The following is a 20,761-nucleotide window of genomic DNA, read 5'->3' on the forward strand; positions in this document are numbered from 1 at the left end:
GCTACTTTGTAAGTCTTGTGTTTTGTCATACAACATAAAGGTTGCCACGGTGATCATGAAGTTCTAAGGGACAAGGAGGTTAGAAAATGGAAATGCATGTGAAGTAGTCAAGTGAAGCACGAGACTAGCTTACAACTGGAGGAGTGGGGCGTTAGCGCTTCCAAAGGATTGTCTTCAACACCCAAAGAATGAGGTATAAAAATGTAAAGGATCTGTATTTTTAAAAGAATGTACAATGTGAAAATTGTTTGCTTATGCTTGTTTTGTATAAAGTAATATTGTATTATGATAAAGTAATAACTTTTGAATTGAAAGCAATATAATACTAATTAAATCTCACAGCCTCTTTGTTTGTGTTTACACTGCAACATGTAAACATTAAAATCTAGCTTTATTAAGAATTATTTGTTGAGTAGGTGTAGGCATAGATTTATTTTTGAAGAGGTGCATCCAGCAAGTCTCTCTCCTAAAGGAAAACAGAAAGAAGGCATGAGACAAAGATAAAGAACAAAATCGATACAACAAAAACACTATCTATTCATTGAACCCATTTTCATTCTCTGTAATGCAATTATTTTTAATAAGATCACAACAGTAGTCGTATGATTACAACTGACTACCCTTTTGATTGGCATGCTACTGCAGTATATTGACACAGTCCTCAGCATTCAAATATCGACCCATACCTTTAAACGATCATGCAGAGCTTGTAGATCCTTAAGTATGAAGTCGATAAGCTGAAGATTGCTGGTAGCCCGGGCTGTTGGACTCAAGGTAGGGGCCTCCTGCTCTGATGTCTCGGGCACATTTTCGGTCCAGTCAGATTGTTTCTTTGAAAATTCCAATCCCAGCCATAAATGCAGTTAAATTACCATGTTAAAGTAGGCTGTCACTCTTCACACTTTGCAAGCAGTCCCAAGACCCATTGATGGTAAACATTTAATACAACTGGGTGTAAAACAAATTAAAGTCCCCCATGCTCTAATAATGACCCACAATGACAACACACCTCTGTTTCTGAGGAATCCTCTTTGTTGCTCTTAAAAGATGCATTGCCTGTAACAGAGGCATATAGTAGGTATTTTATAAAATGTAATATAGGCCTAAGGACCTAAATGCCTTACCAGCATCAGAAGACATTTTCACCACACCAAAGTACAACTGTTGGCCCAATCAGCTCGAGGGGTTGCTCAGCTGGCCTACATCATTAAATCACCTGCACAGCACCTGCCGCTGTCCACAGCTGACTTGGTGTAAAATAGGTTTATCACTGGAAGTATAATTTGTCATAACTCTTATTTCCAGGTAAAGATCAATCAATTGATCTATTCTTAAACTAATTAGCTCATTTCACAAGATGGGGCCGCTGTGTAAATCAACTTCCTGTGGAACAGCGCTGTCCCATAGACAGCAAAAGAAAAGTCCACAGGAAAGACAAAGCAGGAAGACGTTTTACCCTGCCAATTAAGGCATCATTAACATCAACGAGGCCGGACACCTGGACACTGAAATTGGTCTATTGCCCCGTGTATATGCCACGGTTGTAAAAAAGCCAGATGGTCATGAATGGGTTAACAGTTCCGACTACTGCCACCCGGAAATTGTTCTTGCTTTCCTGGCGAAAAGATTTCGTCATACAGTGGCGAGTCTGGGGACCATGCACTGACTTCAGATGACGCATGCCGATTCTGAGACGCATTTATAAACAAATATTCTCACAAATTTGCAGTGTATCTACAGCAGTGATGAATAAATTGTCGACTACAAAAGTCTTACACTTGCCTCCACAAACGCCCAACGATTGTTTGTCGAAGCCGGGTGATATTCAGCAAGGTAGGTTAACGTTAACGTTACAAAACTTGAATCAGGTAGCTTGATCGCTACACTATCAGTTAGCACGGAAACAAGAGTCAACTTGGAACAACTAACAGTCTTTTGTGAATGCATATGTTGTATTTGATATGGCTAACCGTAGGCCTATGTGTAGATAACAAGATTAGCCAAAAATATAGCAGTGGGACGCGATTTAACAGCTGGCAGTTAGCCGTCACTCTTTCACGTTAACGTTGTTGGCTGAAAAATGGCTGGAGTTATAAGTATGTTGGCTAATGTCATCTAACTTTTGTGTAAACCATCAGATTGTGATGAATGGGTCAGCTAAGTTTTTTTGCGATGCCGTTTGAATGGTAACGTTAACGTTTGGATTGGATACATTCCTTATGATGGCGTTTTTTTTCAGATCAATTGGAAATTCTGAAATCTACTGTAAACGCTCTGAAGGATGGAGAGGTAGTGGCGGTCCCAACTGACACGCTGTACGGTTTGGCGTGTCTGGCCCAAAACTCAGAGGCTGTGAAGAAAGTGTACAACATCAAAGGCAGAAATGGACAGAAACCCTTGGCCATCTGTGTTGGCGAAATCGAAGAGATTTACACGTAAGTCCAACCTTCATTAAGAGTTTAGATGAATGTACCAAGAAGATCATATGTTAAGTTCTATATCTACTAATGTGCAGCATCACACCTGTTACCAGTATTGCTCCGGTATGCCTTTTTACATTGACCCAGGCAAAAGGTGACAACAGGCTACATGTGTCCTTCAATGGACAGAGCAAGATGAGCAGGGTTGATATACCTCCTTGTCTGTGTTCCCAGATACTGTAAAGTTGTAGTGAAGAGGGAACTGCTAGAGAATGTGCTGCCCGGCCCTGTCACTTTGGTGCTGGAGAGATCTGAAGAGCTGAACCCCAACCTCAATCCCTTCACCCCGGTATGATGTGCATCAGAAACACAGAGCACTTTATTTTGTATTCACATTGTTTGTCAAAGACAAATGTTTTTAGCATCTATGTAGTGTGGTAACCATGCTGTGTGTGTGTGTTTGTGTGTGTGTGTGTGTGTGTGTGTGTGTGTGTGTGTGTGTGTGTGTGTGTGTGTTTAAGCTGGTGGGTGTGCGCATCCCTGACCACCCCTTCATGCGACGCTTGTGCCAGATGTGTGGAGAACCTCTTGCCCTCACCAGTGCCAACATCAGCTCCCAGACCAGCACTGTGGACATCCATGTAAGCACAGCCTGTACTTTAGGCCCCGCTTCTTAACATGGTCTTGAGTTTCAAACTCACCCTTAAACTGGGCTTTTCCTCAAAGAGGAATTCTGGCAAATTTTCACATAGATCTCATAGCCTACTGTCGGTACCAAAAGAAAACAACCCAATCCTGGTACCACCCAGAAAACAATCGGTTCTACATAGCATGGGTTTTTTCTTACCGACAGTATTCGGTAACTTTGAGGAACAGAGATGTGAAAAATCGCTGTAATTCTCCTTTAAAGTTGGGAATTTTTAAATGAATACCCACAACTTACTAAGCTGTGCATACTTTGAGAATACGTAGAGATTTCTAATATTGCAATGGCTTATTGATGGAACATAAGGAAAGGAAATGGAGGAGCTGAGTTAGGGATCGATGTGTTGCCTTCAGCAGTGTTTTGGCAGCATGTTAGCCCTTTGTTGTCAACCCCCTCTTAATGTTTACATAAGTATAAGTATATATACTTTTTTGATCCCGTGAGGGAAATTTGGTCTCTGCATTTAACCCAATTGGTGAATTAGTGAAACACAAACAGCACAAAGTGAACACACAGTGAGGTGAAGCACACACTAATCCTGGCGCAGTGAGCTGCCTGCTACAACGGCGGCGCTCGGGGAGCAGTGAGGAGTTAGTAGCCTTGCTCAAGGGCACTTCAGCCGCGGCCCACTGGTCGGGGCTCGAACCGGCAACCCTCCGGTTACAAGTCCAGAGTGCTAACCAGTGGGCCACGGCTGCCCCAAGTCACATTGAAAAACAGCAGGAAAGTGCTTGATGACATTAATTGATATTAATTGTTAACGATGTAATGAGAGTGTGTGATCCTTCCTTGCAGGAGTTCCAGGAGCTGTGGCCGAAGGTAGCGGTGGTGGTGAATGGCGGCCGCATTGGGGACCAGAGCAGACAAGGCTCCACGGTGGTCAACCTGTCTGTCCCTGGCAGATACAGCATCATCCGCCCGGGCTGGTGAGTCGCTGTCTGATGGATGAGTAACTGTGAGAAGGGGTGTGTTTGTGTGTGCGCATGTGCGCAAAGCAAGAACATCTGTCTTTTTTTTTTTTTTTTTTTTTTTTTTTAAGCTGTTGTGTGTGCGTTTGTGTGTGTGTGTGTGTGTGTGGTTAGCATGGAGTCACTGTTTTTGAACAGAAGTGGAACCTTTAATTAAAATTCATCACCTACCCTCCTCTTTCCTCTCTTTCATTATATCTTTCAGTGCCCTGACTCCCACTTTGAATGTACTCGACCGCAAATATGGACTATGGGAACAAACTGAGACTCAAAAGGTTTGACACCCGACAAAAACAAACCTACCACAGAAACGCACAATCACCTCCATTCTCTGCTCCTCTCAAAGACGGGACGGACAAAGGAGGCAGAAGCTGAAAAGAGAGGCCTTCAGCTGAGAGGGGAAAATAAGGATACGTCTGTTATATGAAGCTCCTGTTCTGCACTTTGGATATATCAGCAACTCTGTAGGATTTGCCGTCTTGGTGGTGGGCCTTACACTGTCAAAGCAGTAGAGGAAGTGTACAAATACATCTGTTCCAGTTCTGGTTATACACCAGAGGGGGTCCAAGATACTAGTCTTGTTGTAGCAAGCAAACAGATTTATTCTGACAGTGCGTGGTGACAGTTAAAATCTATTTGATTTACTTAACCTATTGAAAGTCACTTGGACCTCAGAATGATTCTTTTTGAATAATGGATGCACTCCCAGTGTAGGAAGATTAGTTTGTACTACTGGCAAGGCCCAATTTGCTAATGCAGACATATACTGAAGGATAGGACTAAAGGATAATATATATAGCGCTCCTTAATTCCCAAATTATAATATTTTTTTAACAGTTTTTTTTGTTTTGTTTTCTATTGATAAGAGTGTTTATTTATTTATGAGAGGATAGAACTGGTATATTCAACTGTAACAGAACATTTCTGAATACATACCTTGACCTTACATTTTTCTTTGCTATCTTTTTTCTATTTTTTTATTTTTTTTCTTTTGACTGATTTTACTGGCTGGTTTGTCCAGTCATGATTTTCTGATATTGATCATGGTCTGAACTCCGATCTCCATCATACTCCATGTTCTCCTGCCTCTGATTCTTAAACCAAGAAGGGAGATTTCATAATGGACCAAATAATGGACACTATGACTCAGGAGCTTTTTTTCTGTAATTTTCAGGAAGGCGTCTGCATCAATTCTCGATCACTCTGTCTCCTAATGGCTGGGTTAATGGCAGCCTTAATCTGTGCCAATCCCCCTTTTTCTCTGTAAACCAAAATAAAGAGAAGCTCTAAGACATTTTAATCTGCTGGTTTTCCATCTGTTTTTGACATGCCCATAATGCAGATTACCCCCTGGGATCTCCAGATGATCTTGATGAAATGACCTTCAGTTTGTGGTTGATAATAAAGCATCATCATGTAAGCATCAACAACTATATCAGCTCATTAGTCTTTATGTCCAGACATAAAGTGCCAACTTCTACTGTTAAACCTTAATTGTCTTTATTTTTGCAGAGCTATGAACAATATGATTTCATAGAGCTTTTATACAAATTGGTCACATAAAGCAGGCCGCAGTGGTTTGCGTAACCTTCCACCTTCAACCTGACCCGGCTGCAGTATTTGGCCTGCCCCAGGGCACACCAACACTGGTCCAGAACAAAAAAAGAATGCAAGTGAGAAAATGGACTGTAAATGGACACAACCTGTGACAAGGTCATGTCCGTGGTCAACAATAATAATAATAATAACACAAATAAACATTTCACAATCATTAGCACTAAATGTTCCAGATTCTAAATGTAACTAAATGTTCCAGATTCTTTCTGACACATCCCCCATGATTAGGACATTGTGTGTGGTGATCTTTAAAAACTCACACTTTTCAAGATAAAGACACTTAAAATATTCAGCTCCTGGACTTAATAATGTCAGAATTCTTAAATCTAATATATATGTATCTATACAGATGCACTCGGAGGAATTAATGATGGAAAAAGGCTGTTTCATTTCTCGAGAGGCTGGTTTGAAAGTGAGATTGCAGTTTGACTCTGGTGAAAGTAGATAGTCTGAAGATTAGAAGAGTGACAAAGTTCGGGTCTGTGAAAGAAGTCAGGCATGATGGCTGGTAGCAGGCATAAAGCAGTGGTTTTTATAGTAAGGAGAAAGGTCTGTCCCTCAAGGTCAGGGCAGTTATGTAAAGGTTCTTTTATTCTCACAGGGACTCAGACAGAGATCAATATCCCTCCAGATCATCCGAGTCACTTTCAAGCAACCTGAAGACATATCTGTGCTCTTTTGATCTTTTTACAGTTCGAGTCTCACAGAAACATGGTAGCACTCAGATGATCAGGGTTTGTAATGTGCATTCTCATCATTTCATGATTATCCTCTAAGTGGGTTTTGGGAAGTGCAACCCATCTCTCACACACACGCACACGCACACACAACCTACACACTCACCCACTCAGATAACACCCTCGCTCTCCTATTTTAAAAGCCTTCTTTGCTGTGCAGCAGCGACATTCTGTCTCCAGTAACTTGAGAAACTCTCCAGTACCCTGAAAGATCTTTGGCCATTACCAAGTGCTCTTCAAAATTAGTTTTGATAAAAATAACCCCAATCCCCACTGTCTCCTCCAAATAACATAGTTCTCACAAAGGGACCCCCCTCCACACACACACACAAAATAAATATAGTAAATAAATAACAGTTCTGTATAGAGCCCCAACTGGACATGGTGAGTGTTTAATGCACTTTTGCTTTCCCTCGCAATGCTTTTGACTTTTTTTTTTAATTTCCTGCAAAAGAATGCAAAACTATTGCAAGGGACTGCAAAAGTCATATTACAAAAATTCCCACCATGATCCTTAGGGGCCTCCGTAGTTCTGCAACTCAAGCCTCTGTTCCCTCCCCAGCTTGTCTCAGTGGGGTCCCTGGGTACACAGCCCCATGCCCCCCGCAAACCCCCATCCCCCCGACCGGCCTTACATGAGCCACTGCTCCTTCTCTTTGCTGAACTGCTCGGCCCAGCGGCGGGTCAGCTCCAGGTACAGCTCAGGTGCGTGTGGCTGGTAGTCTAGGTACAGGCGCGTCACCGTCTTCTTGGGCGTGGCGCGCTCAATCTGCGTGCCCTCGTGCCACTCGTTGAACGAAGTGATGCTGACCAACTCGGGCCGCACGTTGAGCGCCGCCTGCAGCGCCGTCTCGTAGTAGCGGCCGTTGACGCGGTTGCGCGTATTGTGGTTGTTCCAGGGCCGGATGCTGGTGTCGATGTAGCCGGGGCCAACGCTCGGCACGAACAGCAGGTTGTTGCCGTCGCAGAAGGCCTTGACGGCCTTCCAGTTCTGGTGCGACGAGCCAAACGAGAAGCCGTTGGAGGCGAAGTAGGTGTACATGCCGTCGAAACCCCCCGCCAGGATGTCGTGCTTGTGCCGCTCCTCCACGATCAGCGCCACGAAGACGCCGTCGTATGGGGTGCCGCGCAGGCTGTGCGAGCCTGTGGAGCTCAGCAGCTCCGACCAGGCCTCCGGTGGCGTCAGGTACGAGTCGTAGATGTAGAAGAGGGGCAACACTTTGCCCGTGTTGGTGGCGAAACGGTAGAAAGCTCCATGGTCTCCATACCTGCAAGGGTTACAAAAAGGACATGGTGCATCTGTTATCATTTTTCGACTCAAACCTTTCGTTATGGTTCACAACTGTTCTTATCTGTCAAAATAATGGAAAAGATAGTATAAACTAACAAGGGACATTTGGCTATTTTTTTTTCCTTCTCTTGCGTGATTTTGTGTGTTCGTCATTGAGGCTGAGACTGTGTTTTCTCCTGTAGCAGTAGAACAGGAGTGGAATATTCGCGTGAATGGGTAGACGGAGGCAGGGCATGGAAGTACTCATTAAGCAAGCAGGTGTTCCGTGTCAAAACAGCCTCCCAGCGTTTGCAATTACTGCTGCAGATGCCACCGACAGTTGGTCCCCCTTGTCCTGCTGTGGGAAACAGGCCGGAGCAGCCTGCCTTAAGCTGACCCGACTGAGACTGACCCACTGGGTTGAGCTGCAGCGTTCCATATAAGGTAAATCACCCAGACAAACACAGCAGCACTCCTGGAGTTAAGAGCTGTGTGTGTGTATGTGTCTGTGTGTCTGTATCAGTGTGTGTTTGTGTGTGTGTGTGTGTGTGTGTGTGAGTGTGTGTGTGAGTGTGTGTGTGTGTGTGTGTGTGTTTTGTATGTGTGTGTGTGTGTGTGTGTGTGTGAGTGTATGTGTGAGTGTGTGTGTGTGTGTGTGTGTTTGTATGTGTGTGTGTATGTCTATTCCTGTGTGTGTGTGTGTGTGTGTGTGTGTCTTTGTGTGTGCATGCATGTCTGTGTGAATGTCTGTGAGTCTATTCCTGTGCGTGTGTGTGTGTGTGTGTGCATGTGCATACTTGCATGTGTGTGTGTGTGTGTGTGTGTGTGTATGAAGTGCTGCCAAATGACCTTTGTTGCACATGACTAAGCCTCCCAGGGAAAGTCACCCTGAGGAGGGGCCACCACTGCAACTCTACCCATGACGGGACTGCCAGACGCATCACAAAAGTCAAGGGCTACATCACAGGGGAAGGACAACCAGCGTGAGACTCATATTTATTATCAGCAATAAACGGAACCTTGAGAAGGGCCTTTGAAAGAGGTGGGGAAAACCTCACTCGAGCTATTTACTTGTAAGGCGTGTTGAGAATATATAATATATATACAATGCAAGATCTTACTGATCTGGGCTTCCAGTGTCTCCAGTGTATTTTAAATCATCACAAAGTCAAAAAAACTTTTTTTTAAATCAAAGACAAAAATGTGGCACACCTGTCAATGATGTATTTGATGTTCTCATGCACGCTCTGGTCACTTCTCCCTCTGTAAGGCTGAAGGTGAAAGGTCACCTGTGGAAAACAAAAGAAACGTGGTGATTCATTTTCACCCAGATAGTAAAATCATGAGTACAGACGTCGAACCATCAGTGACCCAGTGGTGGTGTGACGCTTCTGGTGTCTGACGCTGACAGGCTACCATGATCTTCAATTTGATGTGAAAATTCTGAAAATGAATGAAGATTGCGGGGTGTTTGTCTGGGGTCAGCTAAGAAACTGATGAGCAAAAGGCCATTGGACAGCCATATATGCTAGAGTGTAACAATTTACAGACCGCAAACTGAAATCGTGACACAAACATCTACAATCTTGTTAAGTGGTGGGCGAATGCGGTTGAGGGTTTTGGTTTGAAGATCATACTGATGAAACTCTTTGAGTAACGTGGGTTAATGATCTCTCTCTCTCTCTCTCTCTTTCTCATTGTCTCTATGCAGGTGTGGCGTGTTAAATTCTCTTGGCTACATGTTTCAGCAGTAAGGTTGTTAAGCATGTCATTACAAAGCACAGAGCTGTTTCTGTCTCCCGTCCTCTTAATTTGATGAGCTGTTTTATTTATGAAGTTTGAGCGAGCTTCTCCAACTCTCTTTGCTGCCTGGCTGCCTCTTAGTCATCACAATCAATAACACAGACGCCAAAAACTGAACCGGAAACATCCATTCATACAACTGGGAGAAACAAAACATGCATGAATCTTGACTGCTCATTAATAAAACAAATCATTTAAACAACACTCTCTCTCTCTCTCTACAAATCTTTCATCCTTTTCCTTGTCCCACTCTTTCTGTGTTCTCCATACCTCTCTGTCTCTTTCCACTGTACAGATAAATATTTTATCGACTCCTGTAGTGCCTCCTGGATAAAGTTCTCCCTGTGATCTCTCAAGTGATCAGTTTACAGTCAGATGCGGATTGCCTCTCTCTCTCTCCCTTTCTCTTTTTTTTCTCTCTGTCTCTCTTTCTCTGTCTCTCTCTTTCTTTCTCTCTCTGTCTCTCTCTTTCTCTGTCTCTGTCTCTCTCTTTCTCTCTCTCTCTGTCTCTCTCTCTCACCCCATGAGAGTCTGCGAGTCCTCTGAGGAGTTTATTCTGGCTTTCATCTCACGAGGGCTCGCTTTTCTCATCATGTACTTTTAAGACCTCGGGCTCCATTTGGACTGTTTGAGCAAAGGGGGGCGTGAGGGGGCGCGTCCTCCAGAGACACACCCAGGAGACGTGAAAACTCACCCAGGACGTTTCCACCCAGGACGTTTTTGGTGAGACTACACAAAGTAATCACCTTGAATACATCAGCATAACCTGGACTTAGGTCCACACGGCTGACGGCGATCTGCTACTATGAGCTAGATTAGAGGATGCGTTGGAGAGCCAGAGTTCAAGTGTAAGTAACAGCTGCAGCTGGCCGGTTCGCTGGAGGAGCCCTGCGATGATGCACTGATTAAGAGCTCATTAAACAGCAGGGGGAGCCTCTTGCTGGCCATTATTCTGCAGTCTCATCTAATTACACAGCCTCTGATTATCTCCCCCTGGGTCCTCTCCATGTCTGCCTAATAAATGTAGATTTGGGGGTGGAGGGACAGGAACTTGGAGAGGTTCAACTCTGACCTATGACCTCTAACCTAACCCTCATTTCAGAACCCCCTGATGCAATACTGCATTCAGATCGGGGGGAGGATGGTGCATAGCTACAGAATGTTATGTCAGATGATGGGGAGGAGGAGGGGAAGAGAAACAGGACCTTAATGAGGTCTGTTTATGCCCTTTCTTGTTTCTGCACCACAGTTTCTGTGCACTTACTGTTCCTGAGCAAAGCAGAGGAATAAAAACTTTTGTAAGATAATTCCTCATTGCATTTTTGGGGAAAAGCTACCAGAATGATCAGAGTTCTTTGTTGTCAGCTCCTTCTGGAAGGTTCTTTGCTGTGTGGAGGTGGGTGGGTGGGGGTATATTTAGTTGTAGGGCATTCTATTTGCATTAGCCTATAGGAAAAAATGGCACCATGCCCCTTAAGTAGAACGCCGAAAGCATTAGGGTGGCAGGACACAGCATAATATAACTTTGAATTATACATGATTACAGACAAATACCTGCCTTTTCCAAAGTCCCTACAGGGAGTCTGTGTTGGAGGGAAAATGACTCAGTGGACACAAAAGCTATACAAAAGCTAAAAGCTACTCAATAAGCTATTAGCAAATAGAGGCAATACTGGAGGTAACACACCAAACCCTGGCACATCGACTGCTGAACCCAAGCCTCTTATTTTCAACTAACTATAATCGAAATCTGGTATTGTCACTTTTTCCATCAAGGCTACGCTATTATCTGAGGCAAGCCTGGTTGTCACACTGTATTATGGAGAGAGCTATTTGTCTGCAACTAAAAGGGTCATATCAAGTTCACCCCGCCCCCCACCCCTCTTTTCTCATCTCTCCGGAAATATACCAAGCAGAAACTATTAGTGTAAAGTTTTGCCTTCTACAACTATGTTTGGCAGTGACGACATACTGTAAGTATGTTTAAATTGGGGGAAAAACAGGGGGATGGGGGATGGGACATTGTTTAACCTAACCCCCCTTCCTAACAGTTGCTGTGGCAATGCAGCTCTTGGCAACGGGCTTCGCTCCCGGTGTCAAAGTGACATTGAGGCTTAAGTTCACTAATGGACTAAAATGGGCTTGAGTGGAATGAGACAGGGAGATGGGCAGTAAAATAACACTCCCAGGAAATAAATGGGTGAATGTGCAGGAAAGCAGTTTTGCTGTCAGCGTTATGGCACGTAAGGGCAAAAAAGTGGTTTGTTAAGCGGTCGGGTGAAATCTGAATGTGCCCACTCTCTCCAATTACGCAGTTGTGTCGAAATGTGCACTGAGACTCTCATCTTGAATCATATTTCCTTCAGTCAAGATTTCAGTCCAGTGTCTGGATTAAATATGACACATGAGAGGAGAAAGAGAGAGAGAGAGAGAGAGAGAGAGAGAAAATATCAAATGTCCGTTTTTCCATACACAAAAATATACAGATGGTGAAGATTCGGATTAAAGAGCCAGTTGTGCATTTCAGCTTCTTATTTCAATGTTATGTTTTACTGTTCAGTGAGTATGTCTAACAGTGTGTGCGCGCTTGTCTACACATGTGTGTGTGTCTGCATGCACATGTTTTATGTATGCACATGTGGTTCTACAGACGTGCCTTTATGGCTATGCATCCATGCATCTCTCTGCATATGTGTGATTTATATATAATGTGTGTGTGCGCGTGTGTGTGCGCGCGTGTGTGTGCGCGTGTGTGTGAGAAGTGTGCTAACACACACACACATACATACACACACACACAGGCCTCATTAGGCCATTATACAACATCCTAAGCAAACGCAGTAGGCAGATTGAGTGGGCCACGGCTGTTTGTGGGACTCAGGAGCACACGGTCCAGCTCTCCGCCCATCCACCACAGATGCACTGCTGGACCCAGCCGAGGCACCTGCACCAAGCCTGCGCCAAGCCCGGACTGGAGGAGGCCATCACCTGGGACAAAGAAAACCCCCTTTCAGACCTGCACTTAAGCAGGTCGCTTAACAAACTACAACCCTTTCTCTGAATATAACATCAAAGACAACGAAATGATCTTCCACTACGTTACACACGCTCTGACCGTCTGTGCACACTGTGTCTGTCTAAGAGACTTAAGGACCCTGTCCTCTGAGTGACACACGCAAGAGCGCCCGCTTCCCCAAAGTCTGCCACAAGTGCCAGCCCGGCTGGACTTATGTTGATTCACTCCCTGGGAAGCGCCACTCCCGGGACGGATCTGTGTTTCGGAGGGAGTCCGGTTCCATATAGCCGCTCCGCGCTCCGATCAGAGATGCTGCACTGGGCTTGACGGCATCATTGCACACCCACCCGAGACCCCCTCTGCGTCGTGGCCTACTTACTGCTGTGAACATGCATGGCCCCGTAGGGCCCAAGTTGTTCAGGGAGACACAGTGAGTCATGGGATCCACAACACACACACACACACACACACACACACACACACACACACACAAACACATACATATTAAGAAATGTGAATTTGTTTTTTTTCTTCTTCTTGTTTTGTAGCCCTAAGGGGATAAAAGCTGGTTTTAGGCCATACTGTTCCGAGGCAAAAGGCCCCATCTATCTGTGGTGAGCTGTCTCTGATCTGCTCTGAAGTCACCGAGTGCTGCTCCAAATCAGGGCTCCAGGCTAGAAGCCAGACCTTAGCAATGGAGATCTCACTTCTATCCACTCCATGCTACATGATTAGCCGACGGTACACGGTCCCGCTACAAACCGTGCACCCATGTCCACTACACAGAGGAGTTTGATAGGCCTAGAAAAGTCAAACAGAATGGCAGAAAGCATTAGGAGGACATTCTCCCTCTCCGCTAAGCACCATGTTGCACAGAGTGTCACATTAAGTTTTTCAACTGGGTGCCCTCAAACATGAAAATAATGTTTTGTTCATTTGGTTTCATGTTGTTTATCTTGTCGTTTAGTATTTTATAATGCATAGTGTAACACAAGTTCCCACACCGATGAATTACTCTTTACATAACACTTCTAAAACACGCAATTCCCATTGTATTTCTGCAGAGATAAAAAAAAAACATTGTTTGGAGAAACTGAGTCAGTGTAAGGAAACATATGTGCAGTTGGGCTGTTGGTTAACTAACTAACTATGATATTATCATTACTCCTAGTCCCACTCCGGTCGGCTGAGAGGGTCCAAGGGCAAGTATCGGAGATAGGGCCGGTAAGACTCAGTCATCGACTGCTGCTGCTCTGTCACCCATTCCTGCTGTCCACTCGGCAAAGATGACAAATCAGCCCCGCTGTCAACCCCCATCACCCTGGTGACGCCTGACCAGAGGTGACCCACACACAGAGTGACTAAGCAGGTACTGTACGACAGGCTCCACTGGACACAGAACAAGACAGTGGCTCCGACAGTCCAGACTTTCTTCAGAGTCCATTAAAACATACAACAGTCTTGGGAGGAAGAAATACAACCATGTCACTGTGACTGTATTCCCCTGGTCTATTACTTCTGTGCGTTTCCTCAAATATGATTCTGATTCCGAGGTGTGACTTTATATTGAGAGAACACACCTGGGAGAAACTGATTGAAATGCTGGGACTGAGAACCAACATAGGCTCGAACACCTCTCCTGCTTAAAGGTACACTACGCAAGATTTCCACCTTAATATAACCTTTACAAAGCCAATTTGATGGTAAATAAACTTGTAATAGGTGAATCGCTCACCTAGCATAGCTATACAGCATAGACGTAGCGAGTCGCTACCGAGAAAATCAGCAATGCAACTTCAAGAACGGCGGCCCAACAAATCTCACGAGAATCGTGAAACATTACCTTGTCAATAGACATAGCTCTTTGGAGGAGTTTTTTCCTGTTGTTAATCCTTCACCTCCACAACAAAAGCATTTTCATTGTGTACAGGGGGGATAAGTCACGAGAAGTTTGCTATTTACAGCAGAGTAAAATACAAATATATCGCGACTCTAAAGGGAGCTCTACAGTCGCCTAAACCTGAATAGTGTACCTTTAAAACCTCCCAAGACCTCATACAAGCACCATTCACCTTTTTTCGAAAATTAAGATGTCCAGTACTTTCATGTACTCAACATGGCCCATTTTCCTTTTTGCCCTAGCTGCTAGACCTAACTATTTAATGGTTTTCCTCAGATCTCTATTTTAATGAGTAGGGCTCCACAAAACCCCCATATAACCTCACAGAAAAAAAAGCATAGGCAGCTTCTTCTTGCCTTGTTCTACCCTGGGTATGCTGAGAGTCAGGGCATACATTATATCCCCCTTTTCATCTCTCTCATTTCCTTATAGGAAAAACAATCTTGCATTCAATTAAAATGCAGTGGCAGCTTCTTTTTGCCTGGGCTCCATATGAATGCATTTCCCTGGCCCCTGTGATACTCCATCATCTTTGGTCTAATAACAAAGAAAGCTATTACATGTCCCTCCCATTGCTTTCTGCACCTGTCATGTTTCTGAGGGGCGGCAGCAATCAGGCCTGCATGGTGTGGTTCATCTTGTCATTTTTTTTTCTCGGTCTCTTTTTTTTCTTCCTCTCAAGCTCCAGTAAGATGCATTAACTGTGTGCCCGCTGCCCGCAGCACAACTTCCAGAGAGAAGGCAAAGACAGGAAAGACCAAAAAAGAGTGGGGGGTCTAACCACACTGGAATGAGAGTGAGCCTGAGAAGCTGCCACATAAGACATTCAGACGTACAGACGTCTATCTGTAAAGGAAAATCCCCCTTGACAGAGAGAATTGAAGGCCTTAGATCAACATAGCCACCAATGCACTCTCTCACTCGTGCAGACCTGTGTAACAAGGGATGAACTGATGAATAAGGTAAAGAACAGAAGAAGAGGACGTTAGCCGTGTTGTGGGTTGAGCCCTGGCTGAGGCAGGGCTCCCGTGAGAGCAGGCTGGCTCCTAACCAGCTGATTTACCATGTCAAATTGCTGCGCGTGCTGAACAAACCCGAGCCGTGCATTATTGATGGAGCTCAGCGGGGTCTTACAAGCACTCTGCCTTTCTCCCTCTTAAGCTCGCGCCTCCAGACACACACACACACAGACACACACACACGTGCACACATACGCGCGCACACACACACACACACACACACACACACACACACACACACACACACACACCGAAAGTATTCAAAGCTGACCCAACTCCATGACAACATGCTCACACACACAAGCACACACATAAACATACAGTATTCACATTTACCCAACTGAACAGGACAATACACACATCCATAACCACCCATAACTGCACACATTCCAATACAGGCACTTTGGACAGCTGTTAAGCAAACACAGTCAACCACTCTGACGGGTACAGTGACTTAAAACAGAGCAGAGGCTTCAGTGAACACACACGCAAACACTTTTCCAGGGCAAAACACACCGACACAAAAAAAAGTGGGAGCCACTCTGAATGCAGGGCATAGTTTTTAGTTTATTTATTTTATGAGGACTTGGTATAGCAACTACAGTGCAAACAATGCTAAATGCAATTCTATTTCTATATGGTTGTAGTTTTGTTCTTGAATTGATCACTGTACTTGTTATTTAGTTTGCATGTTTTTCAAAACTGTCATTGTCATTTTGAATTTAAATCACAAATTATTATTTTTTTACTGCTGGTTTAGTTTTAGGATTGGTTTTCATGAACTAAAATAACCCTTATCCAGGTACCAGGGTCAGCTCCTACATGGGCACTGCAAAAACAAACCAAACAGCCTCCAGCCAGTGTTAGAAATCTCATCAGACACTTACACTGGCTAATAAGGACAAAAACCTATTTACTTTTGCTGTGAGGCAAACTGACACAGACACACCTCGGAATAATGACAGAAGCCTGTCAGGTAGGAAATGTGTGTGTGTGTGTGTGTGTGTGTGTGTGTGTGTGTGTGTGTGTGTGTGTGTGTGTGTGTGTGTGTGTGTGTGTGTGTGTGTGTGTGTGTGTGTGTGTGTGTGTGTGTGTGTTTGTGTGTCACGTTACCAAGGAGCTGGCCAATAAACATTACATGAAGGCTGTTAAATGTGAACGGGGGTTGGGGACTGGAATTGGAGAGAGAAAGAGAGAGCAGAGAGAGAGAGAGAGAGAGAGGGATGGAGAGTAACTGAGAGAGAAAGAGAGATCACATCGATATACAGTTGTTTGTCCCTCAGAGAGCATTTTCCGACCTAATTGGCCCTCGGTGATGATGTGCCCAGTGAGAATGTGCCTCTTGAGGCTTGTCTGTATCTGTGAGCTGTGAAAGCTAGCGCATCTCAGTTCTATTAAAAGGACTTGCTTTCACCGCCCAAGCATGCAGCGCTGTAATGCTCTGAGCATCTCCCCAGCCATAAGTGAATAACAAACTGTGCTCGGCTGCTCTCTACATATACACCATCCTGGTTCGCCTCCACCAAGACCTCTTTGTTTGTTTGCTTATTCTGGAAGACCTGGGAGTAAATGATACACAATATCTTCCATACATAAATAATAAGACTTATGTTTTTTAATTTGTTTTCAGTGAATGGCTGAACTAAAGTCATCAGTCACTGAGTTTCTGGGTATAGGTTCCTTCAAACTAGTTACTATTTAATAAAGTTGCTCATTCGGCATAGGCCTTGCTATTTTCTCTACGATGTGGGAGTCTCAGCGCGTACATCAAACATTTGCTATCGTTGCCTGCTCATGTTTACAGTGTTGCTCTCAGCACAAACCTACCTTGAGGCTATGTCTGTGTGCTGCCTCCAAGATGGCCGGCACAATGTCCTCCGTCGGCTCTCCATTGTCATCGGACAGACCAGGGGGATACCAGGACACCACCACCACTCCTAACAGTGAACAGAGCATTGTGGTGAATGAAGATCTAACACATAAGAGACCATCAGTACTGCATTCCAACTGCAGACATCCGATTCATTCAACCTCAGTTTTCCTATAAGAGCTTGGCTTATAGTTGTCCTACACATTTTGAATTTGAGTTTCCAAATGTATTGTGCTCACTGTAAACCCAGGGGTACAGGGGTACTTAGCAACTCTAGTTTCACTATAATGATAATGCTGCCATGCTGGAAGGAAGAACATTCTGGACCATTATATAATTATAGTATATAGGTTATAGCCATTAAGCTCTGTGCCCCTAGAGTTGGTTGTTGAGAGAAGGATGTTGCAAAAACTCCTTAACATTATGGACAACACCTCACATCCACTGAACAAACTACTAGTCAGACAACAGAATGTTTTCATCTAGAGGTTGCTTCAACTTCGCTGTAACAAAGACCGTTATAAAAAAATAATTCCTGCCCACTGCCATAACTATTTACATTAACTCCCCTTTGTGCTATGAGAGTAGAATCTTATTCTGAGAGACAATGCACAGTGTACAACCACTTACACAGAGACTTTATATCCAATTGTACTTATTTTTGACTTGTATGTATATGTGTGTGATATATGTTTATATTATTAATTGCTGCTGTAGCACCATAATTTCCTTTTGGGGATGAATAAAGTAATCTATCTATCTATCTATCTATCTACCTTTACCATGTTGGACGTTCAGTCGAATTTATAGAATAAGTTCAAGAATATGTAGTTTTATTAAATTGCTTCTTGGCTTTTCATTTCTCCAATGGATCCCGGATGAAAAACATCCGTTATATAGCAAACCGAAGCCTTTCACATTTGTTCTGCGCATATTTGAGCTATCGCTTTAATTAGTTGGACTTGTTCAGCGTTCTCAACTTGGCGTTCCGTGGCCCATCTGTCAGGGTCAGTGTACGTTGCTCAGAGTGGATACAATAACCACTGAAGCCGATGCAGCGAAGAGGACGCCTACGCCGCTGTCTAAACCCTTGTAGAGATGCCATAAATGTTTAAATTCCCAGCTAGACCACAGCTGCACCTTCTAACCACTTGGGCTCAACACTGTTTTCTAAAAAAAAAACACGCATAGAAAATGTGCGCATAGAAAATACGTTTAGCTTCTGGTGCTGTTTGCTTCTTGTTAATGTGTGTAATTCTTTCGAATCACTTGGTTATTTAAAGTAAAGTTTGAACACTGAACATGATTGGTAGGCTATTATGTCAGCAATAAATTATTCTTTCGGATTCCGTGTAGTAACTTTCACCATCTTACCACTTGGAAACAGGAGACCTAAAACTTAAAAGCCAGGACGACGACTGTTCATGCGCTTAGGAGCTGTCCTTGCCATAGGTGCTGAATTCACTACTGATCTTGTTCAGGTATGGCGTGAGGTGTCTTCGAAAAGTCTTCACGTTTTTGCACAATACAATGCCATATCGTTTAAGAGTACAAGCTCTTTGTACATAATCACGCATAATATATGGTCATACACATATGGGCATAAAGGTCGGGAATACCACTGTTTAAATCAGTAGGGAATTATAACTGCACCTTTAAACTCTACCTGCTCCCGCTGCTTCGATCTGTTCCATGTGAGACTCCAACACCTCAGGTTCCCGAGAACTGTAGGGACCCAGCTCTGGGTAAAAGCTTGAGCCGATGTCGTCTGGAGGAGTGTGCCTGCCTGTAGGGTAACTTGCGGCAATCTTCGGGTCCCAGTGTGGAACCAGAACATGGTCCCAATGCATGTATTTCCCATCCAGTTGTGGGTTCCCATACCACATGTAATAAAATATGTGGACGTCGTAAAAAATACCTTTGTCCTGGCCAGAGTTGGAGAGAGATGCTTTTGTGTCGCCGGCATTAACCCGAGTGTTACCCGGAGAGACTGCCACGCCGCTGGACGCGGATCGACGGTCAACCTTCCCCCCGACTCCTGCCATGAGTTCCAGCCCTGGGGCCAGGTCCGAAAAGCCTTCACTGGGTTTCAAGGTTCGCAAACCCATAAGGGTCCCGAACACAAAGAGTGTGAAGAGGAAAAGAGCCACACACGCTTTCCGCCTGAGCCGGGCCATTGTTCTGAAAAGTCACTTGGCTAAAAATACAGACGAGCTATGATATAATCGTTCGTGCTCTGGAGAAGAAAAGATAGATGTAGACTACCCCAAAAACAGCCAGTAGGCAAGTCAAAGAGAAATGGTCATCTCTCAGATACAGCTTGACAGTCAAGACATGTAGTCTAGTTTGTGCGTGTTATGAAAGAGAGTTTAACAATGGGATGATTGGAATCTGACATAATTATTATGAAACATAGCGCTGTCTACATGCATAACTTCTTAAGTGCAAGTATCTACATGATTGTAAGTAAACATGATAGGGATACCATGTTGCATTTACCAAAAATCTAGAACTTAGTCGTTGGTTTAGTCACGCGTCCAGACTTCGAAACAAACACTAAGCTACCACACAAAAAAATAGGCCTATAAGAAGTTTTATAGAAATATTTGACTTATGTATAAACGTATAAATATAATGTATAAACTCATTTGCGCCTGTTAGCTAGCATATTATGCCATTTATTCGCTCACATCACACACGCTCCACAACACGCTCCACAACATATTTTATACAGCTATTGCCTTACTAAAATTGAGAATAACCAAGGCTAGTTGAAGGTCTTCCTATTCTTCTTTCGAGCTACAAAGGTGTGATTTTAAACGAGGACAATACCTTTCATGATTTTCCAGAGCCTCAACACTGATTCCAGCCCCAGTTAATCAATATGCTGTCAAACAACCGGGAAATCGTATCATCTCCATTCAGTATCTACTTATAGTTCTGCTTACATGACGCTGTTCATCCTTTCCTCAGCAGAGAAACTTGAAGCGAAGCCTGCTTACATTAGAATAATAAAACCGTGACCGCATCCTTGCATGATGGTGGCCACTAGCCGTTAGTCTGTAGCCTACGATGATCCTCGTTGACTGTGTTGTGGTTGTGATATTCCGGTTAGGCTACGTGGAGGTGGGGCTTGCCGCCGTCAACAGCGTGGCGCAACGGGGGTGCGGGGGGGGGGACGGGGTTTGGATGTAACGGTGTAGGGGCGCCCTCCACGTTTAACCAGGGGCTCTCTGGCCGCCATCAAAGATAGTTCATTTTTAGGCACCCAATGGCAATGCTTTTTGAGGGATAACGATGCGTTATGAATATATTCATATTTGACATGGCCTTCATTCTGTTCAAGTGTATATTCTATTGCATCTACAGATAGGTCACAGAGTCAAAGCGTGCAATATTTTATCTAACTCCATGTTTTTCCAGTCCCAAGCCGTT

At 44.1% G+C, this 20,761-nt stretch overlaps 2 protein-coding genes across 2 annotated transcripts; one reads left to right on the forward strand and one right to left on the reverse strand.

Moving 5' to 3' along the window:
* Window positions 1-1,590: 1,590 nt before the first annotated feature.
* yrdc (yrdC N(6)-threonylcarbamoyltransferase domain containing) lies at window positions 1,591-5,394 on the forward strand. Its single transcript, XM_048260394.1, has 6 exons — window positions 1,591-1,833; window positions 2,240-2,435; window positions 2,655-2,769; window positions 2,942-3,061; window positions 3,922-4,052; window positions 4,300-5,394. Exons 1-6 carry the CDS (start codon window positions 1,680-1,682, stop codon window positions 4,373-4,375), a joined length of 792 nt encoding a protein of 263 aa, XP_048116351.1. The 5' UTR covers window positions 1,591-1,679; the 3' UTR covers window positions 4,376-5,394.
* Window positions 5,395-7,078: 1,684 nt separating this feature from the next.
* On the reverse strand, window positions 7,079-20,404 carry LOC125306058 (glycoprotein endo-alpha-1,2-mannosidase-like protein). The gene is made up of 4 exons (XM_048261204.1): window positions 18,993-20,404; window positions 17,284-17,393; window positions 8,931-9,007; window positions 7,079-7,716 (listed from the first exon to the last, which is right to left on the reverse strand). The coding sequence occupies exons 1-4, from the start codon at window positions 19,501-19,503 to the stop codon at window positions 7,080-7,082; spliced, it is 1,335 nt and encodes a 444-aa protein (XP_048117161.1). The 5' UTR covers window positions 19,504-20,404; the 3' UTR covers window position 7,079.
* Window positions 20,405-20,761: the final 357 nt, after the last annotated feature.

This window comes from Alosa alosa, chromosome 13 (genome assembly GCF_017589495.1).
Source record: "Alosa alosa isolate M-15738 ecotype Scorff River chromosome 13, AALO_Geno_1.1, whole genome shotgun sequence".
NCBI classification, from domain to species: Eukaryota; Metazoa; Chordata; class Actinopteri; order Clupeiformes; family Clupeidae; genus Alosa; species Alosa alosa.